This window comes from Trachypithecus francoisi, unplaced genomic scaffold, assembly GCF_009764315.1.
Source record: "Trachypithecus francoisi isolate TF-2019V2 unplaced genomic scaffold, Tfra_2.0 Lachesis_group0, whole genome shotgun sequence".
In the NCBI taxonomy this organism is placed as follows: domain Eukaryota; kingdom Metazoa; phylum Chordata; class Mammalia; order Primates; family Cercopithecidae; genus Trachypithecus; species Trachypithecus francoisi.
In genome coordinates, this window is record NW_022681453.1 from 196,031,909 (window position 1) to 196,039,049 (window position 7,141).

The window sequence follows — 7,141 nt, forward strand, 5'->3', positions numbered from 1 at the left end:
CTCCCCCCTCCCCACTCCCACATCCCCACTCCACACTCCCCACTCCACACTCCACACTCCCTACTTCCCACTCCCCACTCCACACTCCACACTCCCCACTCCCCACTCCCCACTCCACACTCCCCACTCCCCACTCCACACTCCCCACTCCACACTCCACACTCCCCACTCCCCACTCCACACTCCCCACTCCACACTCCACACTCCCCACTCCCCACTCCCCACTCCCCACTCCACACTCCACACTCCCCACTCCACACTCCACACTCCCACACCCACCTCCCCACTCCCTACTTCCCACTCCACACTCCCCACTCCCCACTCCCCACTCCCCACTCCCCATTCCCCACTCTCCACTCCCCACTCCACATGGTAAAATCTGTTGACATTTGTACTATGTACTCTTTTGAGTTTAGACTCCACCTAAGTCACCTTGACACCCCCAGCCCCTGATGATCTCCTAGGTCTACTTAACCCATGTTCAGTATACTGGGGAGGGGTCATGAGTCATGCATCAGAGGCGAGTCTGAGGAGGGCGACAGAATGGAAAACCCTTCACTTACAACAGACATTATTAAGCAAGGACCCGAGACAGTCACTGGGCTAGGTTAGAGTGCGAGGATGCAGAGATGGTGAGGAATGTGCTGGGGTCCTGGGGCTCCCGTTCCAGGAGGAAACAGGGATGAATACAACCATCAAGGTGGGAGGGGATCTCCCCTCTGAATGGGGCCTCACCCCCACCCGCCCATCCCCCATCCTCTGTCCTAGGTGGCATACATACTGGGGACCCTGGACATGCGGGCCTTTCTCCGCAACAGCCAAGTGAACCGAATGTAAGTGGGACTGTGTCCCCCTGAGCCCCCAGGTCCTCTTCCTCATCCCCCACTCCCTAGCCCCCATCACTGTCACTCTCCTACACAGCAATTCCCCAGCACCGGCCTCGGGAAGCCCCATTCAACACTGGATGGTCATCTCAGAGTTCCAGTACCGCCCTTGGGGCCCCGTCATCAACTTCCTGAACAACCAGCTGCTGGCTGCGGTGGTGGAGGCGTTCTTATACCAGGTTCCACGGAGGAGTGAGGAGTCCAGGAACCACGTGGTCTTCCAGCCCATCTCCAGGGAAGACGTGTGGGATGTGACAGCCCGTGAGTCCATCCATTCCGGGGACAGTGTGGGGGTCACTGCAGGGGGTGGGTAAACAGAGGTCCTTCCGCCCACACAAACAAGTTAATTGAGTTTTTCTGTTTGCTTGGTTTTGAGAGAAAGCGTGAACATTTTATCCAGCTTCCTTTTAGATTCAAGAGCAGGAGCAGCCAGCACCGCTAAGGCAGTCACATGTATACAGCTTCACAGAGCAAGTACCCAGCCAAGGCCTTGCTGACTGTGGCTGCTAATAAAACAGCAGCAATTTATTTTCATAACATTGCTAATAGTTTTCTTAAAATGCCATTGCACTTAAACATACACAAGGACACCCCCATCGTGTCTGTCCTCCAGCTGCAGGACATTAAGCTGGAGACCGGAGACTGGCCAGGGACAGAGGCAACTCTTCCCTGAAATGATGTGACCCTGTGCAACCACCTTCCCCAGGCCAGGCCAGGCCTCAACACCCCCAAGCACCTTCCCCAGGCCAGGCCAGGCCTCAACACCTCCCACCACCTTCCCCAGGCCAGGCCAGGCCTCAGCACCCCCGAGCACCTTCCCCAGGCCAGGCCAGGCCTCAGCACCCCTGAGCACCTTCCCCAGGCCAGGCCTCAGCACCCCCATCTGAAAATGAGATGGGATTTCTGAGCCCCCTTTCAGTGCTGACAGCCCCTGGTTCTCCCAGAACAGGTATAAGTTGGCAAGCTTGTCAGAGCAACAAAGGAATAACACATCCTATTTTCTGTATAGGGCAGAGAATAGGGCAGTGACCACCCCAAACACAACAGAAAGTGCTGTTTTACTTGGGTCTGGGACCAAGCAAGAGCTTCTCCTAGAGTCCTGGCTAAGCCTGCTCTCTCCTGGAGCAGTGGGTGAAATCCCTCAGAACTACTGTATGTTGGGGAGTTGGGGTAGGAGGCCTGGGGAGGCAAACCCTGACTATGCAATTAAAGAAAACCTATAATTTTTATTATACAAGTATCCTATGTTTATTGCAGAAACTTTAGGAGACACAAATTTAACAAAAAGAAAAGAGGAAAAAGCCCTGTAATGCCAATCCCTAGAGAGACAACAATATTTTGTACATATCCTTCTGAACTTTCTTTCATGCCTAAGAACTTCACACATCGATTTTTTATTGAAGGATCAAATCATTCCTAATGTTTGATAACCTCCTCGTTAAACAATTGTGAACAGATTGTCTCATATATTGTATCCATATTCCCATTTGACATATTATAATGGTAGGTTTGAATATAGTGTCATCTTTTAAAATACGTTAGAATAATCATTACCATTTTTTGAGTGCTTACTGTGAGTCAGGCAGTGTACTGAGTACTGTGGACATATTACCTCATTTAAATCTCACAGCAGCATAAGTGCTATTTTTTTTTTTTGAGACGGAGTCTCGCTCTGTCACCCAGGCTGGAGTGCAGTGGCCGGATCTCAGCTCACTGCAAGCTCTGCCTCTCGGGTTTACGCCATTCTCTCGCCTCAGCCTCCCGAGTAGCTGGGACTACAGGCGCCCGCCACCTCGCCCGGCTAATTTTTTGTATGTTTTTTTAGTAGAGACGGGGTTTCACCGTGTTAGCCAGGATGGTCTCGATCTCCTGACCTCGTGATCCGCCCGTCTCGGCCTCCCAAAGTGCTGGGATTACAGGCTTGAGCCACCGCGCCCGGCCGCATAAGTGCTATTATGATCATTTCCTTTTAAAGATAAGGAAACTGACACTGAAAGAGTTAAGGAATGTTCCCTGAATTACACATCTAGTTACTAGCAGAGTTTCAGTTTCAACCCAGGTCTGGCCACCTTCAAAGCATACGCTCTTTAGGAAAGCATTTTCCATAGAAAACTTTTTCCATAGGAAACTTTTTCCATAGGAACTGTCATCCCATGGTAAGGATGTGCAGTTTATTTAACCCGACCCCACTTCTGAAACGTTGTTACTATTATCCACCACGCTGATCTGAATATGCGGGGCATATGTATCTGTGCACCTCTCTAATTACTTCTCAGGAGAAACACCTGAAAAGGAATTCGTGGTTGAAAAGGTATTGATTTAGCGTTCATCAGTTGCTTTCTGTGTTAATCTGTGTCCTTCCCGACAGTGAACGTGAGCACGCTGAAGGCTTACTTCAAATGCAGTGGCTACAAGGGCTATGAGCTGGACTACAGCCCCCAGAGCGGCTTCACCTGCGTGTCTCCGTGCAGTAGGGGCTACTGTGACCATGGAGGCCAGTGCCAGCACCTGCCCAGTGGGCCCCGCTGCAGGTGCATAGGGCTGCGGCCAGGAGGTGGATGACAGTGCTGGGGAACCCAAGCTGGGCAAGACACCGCAAGGGGTCCAGAAATTAGGATGGCTCCCTTTGTAATGAGAAAGATCGGAGACCTGGGAAGAGGGGACAGTGGGAAAGGAGAGTTGTGAGTGCCTGCTCTGCGTGGAGAATAAAGGCGCTATATTACAAACTCTGAAACCCAAAGGAGCCACAGGCGGTATTGAAACCATTTCGAAGATGAGAAAACTGCAGCTTAAAGATGACAAGGAACTTGCCCCGGGAGCCAGTAGGTTAAGCAGCAGGGCATGGTTTCCAAAGCCAAACATTTTTTATTTTTTATTTTTTGAGATGGAGTGTCATTCCGTCGCCCAGGCTGGAGTGCAGTGGCGCGTTCTCGCTCACTGCAAGCTCCGCCTCCCGGGTTCACGCCATTCTCCTGCCTCAGCCTCCCGAGTAGCTGTGACTGCAGGCGCCCGCCACTACGCCCAGCTGATTTTTGTATTTTTAGTAGAAACAAGGTTTCGCCATGTTGACGAGGCTGGTCTCAAACTCCTGACCTCAGGTGATCCGCCCACCTCAGCCTCCCAAAGTGCTGAGATTACAGGCGTGAGGCCCAAAGTCAAACCCTCCCACCTGATCCGGCTGCTGCTTCCCTGCTGTCTCCTTGTGGGGAAAAGAACTTGCACCCGGGGTTCCGCTGGTTAACAGCGCAGGAAGCCCCGGCGCACGCAGGCCTGGTCTCCGCGATCTCCGCCAGCCGCAGCTCCACATCCCGCCCAAGAACGGGGTGGGCGGAGCGGGGGCGGGGCCCAGCTCTCCGGGCGGGGCGGGGCCGTGGCGGGGGTGTGACTGCGCATGCCCACCTGTGGCCAGTCGGCATCCCCGCTGCCCAGGCGCAGCTGACTGCACGCGCAGCTGAATTCACACCACGTTTTTGTTTTTGAGACGGAGTCTCGCTCTGTGGCCCAGGCTGGAGTGCAGTGTTGCAATCTCGGCTCACTGCAAGCTCCGCCTCCCAGGTTCAAGCGATTCTGCCTCAGCCTCCCGAGTAGCTGGGATTACAGGTGCGCGCCACCACGCCTGGCTAATTTTTGTATTTTTAGTAGAGATGGGGTTTTACCATGTTGGCCAGTCTGGTCTTGAACTCCTGACCTCAAGTGATCCGCCCACCTCAACCTCTCAGAGTGCTGGGATTCCAGGCGTGAGCCACCAGGCCCGGCCCATGCCCATGTTTTTAAAGCCCACGACTGCCTCCTTTGCCCGGTGGTCTCACTTCAGCACGGCCTCAGGGCTGACTCAGTCTCTCTCTCCGGAGAGTGGGGCAAGCCCAGCGTCTCCTAGAGAACATCTTCTTCCCCAGCAGCAGAGGCGGGGCTGGGAGGCTGAGCTCCCGCCTCTGACACGCTGTCTCTCTCTCGGTCCCCAGCTGTGTGTCCTTCTCCATCTACACGGCCTGGGGAGAGCGCTGTGAGCACCTGAGCATGAAACTCGACGCGTTCTTCGGGATCTTCTTCGGGTCCCTGGGCGGCCTCTTGCTGCTGGGGGTCGGGATGTTTGTGGTCCTGCGCTTCTGGGATTGCTCCAGGACCAGATTCTCCTATCTCCTGCACTCAGCTGAGGCCTCGCCTTGAAGGGGCAGCTGTGGCCTAGGCTACCTCAAGACCCACCCCATCCTCACCGCACACTTAAGGCGCCATTGCTTTTGGGAGACTGGAAAAGGGAAGGTGACTGAAGGCTGTCAGGATTCTACAAGGGGAGTGAATACTGGGAATCAAGACAAGACTATACCTTATCCATAGGCTCAGGTGCATACGGGGAGGCCACAAAGACAAACAAGCGTGGATGGGTCCTCACGCAGACACCCCCGCAGAAGGACACCGGCCTGTGCACGCGTGCGCGCACACACGCATACACACACACACACACACACACACACACACACACACCAGAGTTCATAATGCAGTGATGGCCCTAAGTTAAGCAAAATGTTTCTGCACACAAAACTCTCTGGTTTACTTCGAATTAAAGTCTACTTAATAAAGCTGTCTAACTTTTTGTGTCTTCAAAACCAGGGATTCCATTCCTGATTTTCTTCTGGTGGCCGAAGGGCTGGGCACAGGCTTCTCCCAACCATCAGAGGGCACAGTGTGTGGAGGTTAAGTGTTGGACAGGCGGTGGAGCAGCAGGGGCAGCTGGATCCAGTCCTAATCAGCCCGGTCACCCATGCTGGAAATCCTCAGTTGCTCACCCTAACCTTGCTTCAGGCTCCACATCATCTTCTTCTTCCCCCACCCCAGCACAGGCAAAGCTTCCCCTCTAAGGAGGAGGGCGAAAGAGATACCCTAAGGTGGAGTGCCCCAGACTTTCTCCCAGGACCCCTCCCCACCTGCCCGTCCATCAGTTTCACAAAGTCATAAAAGGATCAATGTACAATGTGTTTTCCTGTCTGGTGGCTGTCCTCACCGCCTGTGTTTCATGGAAGAGGGATTAAACCGTTTCAGCTCCCTTTCCAGGAACCAACTCAAGAAACATGCTGCCACCTCACCCTTAGATCTGGACCCAATCCCTAACACACCTTCTCTGTCCTTTCCCGGACCCCAGATGGAGTCTTCTGAGGTTCTCCATCCCACAGCCCTTCAGCCCTACCCTGCCTCCACTTGTCCCCAGCAACCTGATCAGCTTCCACATAATCCTCTCAGCAGGCAGGACTTGTACACCTATTTGGTGTAACAACTCCAACACCGTTGGTCCCCAATTCCTGTGTCTAGAAAATCTCAATTCCAACTTTATGCAGAAACTAAGTAGCTGCCTCTTAGTTCTAAATCCCAAATCCCTGAAGAAAGAATCTGACTGGTCCAATTTACATCAGTTGTTAATGCCTGGTCCAATAAAATGCAGTCATGGGGTCAGAAAGGAAGTCACATGGTGCAAAGCAGGTGTTCAAGCACACTCTTGCGGGTGGGTAAGTGCTGTTGAAGGAAGCTCCCAAAGGAATATCTTTGGTTGGGCACAGTGGCTCGTGCCTGTCATCCCAACACTTTGGGAGGCTGAGGCGGGCGGATCACTTGAGGCCAGGAGTTTGAGACCAGCTTGGCCAACGTGGTGAAACGCTGTCTCTACTAAAAATACAAAAATTAGCTGGATGTGGTGGCACGTGCCTGTAATCCCAGCTACTCAGGAGGCTGAGGCAGGAGAATCTCTTGAACCCAGGAGGCGGAGGTTGCAGTGAGCTGAGATCATGCCACTGCACTCCAGCCTGGGTGACAGAGAAAGACTCTGTCTCAAATATATATATACATACATATATATAAAATACATATGATCTTTGTATTAGTCAGGGTTCCCTAGAGGGACAGGACTAATAGGATAGATGTATATATAAAGGGGAGTTTATGAAGGGGTATCGACTCACACGATCACAAGGTGAGGTCCACAATAGGCCGTCTGCAAGCTGAGAAGCAGGGAAGCTAGTCTGAATCCCAAGATCTCAAAAGTAGGGAAGCGAACAGCGCAGCCTTAAGTCTGTGGCTGAAGGCCCGAGATCCCCTGGCAAACCACCGGTGTAAGTCCAAGAGTCCAAAAGCTAAAGAACTTGAAGTCCGATGTTCGAGGGCAGGAAGCATCTAGCACGGGAGAAAGATGAAGGCTGGAAGACTTAGCCAGTGTAACGTTCCTCTGCCTGCTTTATTCTAGCTACACTGGCAGCTGATTAGATTGTGTC

General features: G+C 52.8%; 1 protein-coding gene across 1 annotated transcript in view; it reads left to right on the plus strand.

The window, feature by feature from the left end:
* The window catches only part of MUC4 (mucin 4, cell surface associated), a 48,628-nt gene extending 43,143 nt beyond the window's left edge, over positions 1 to 5,485 (plus strand). Inside the window, exons 25-28 of the mRNA XM_033213191.1 lie at positions 769 to 833; positions 922 to 1,145; positions 3,253 to 3,415; positions 4,847 to 5,485. Of these exons, the coding sequence (XP_033069082.1) occupies positions 769 to 833; positions 922 to 1,145; positions 3,253 to 3,415; positions 4,847 to 5,051 (657 nt within the window). The 3' untranslated portion in view covers positions 5,052 to 5,485. The remainder of the gene's footprint in view (positions 1 to 768; positions 834 to 921; positions 1,146 to 3,252; positions 3,416 to 4,846) is intronic.
* Positions 5,486 to 7,141: the final 1,656 nt, after the last annotated feature.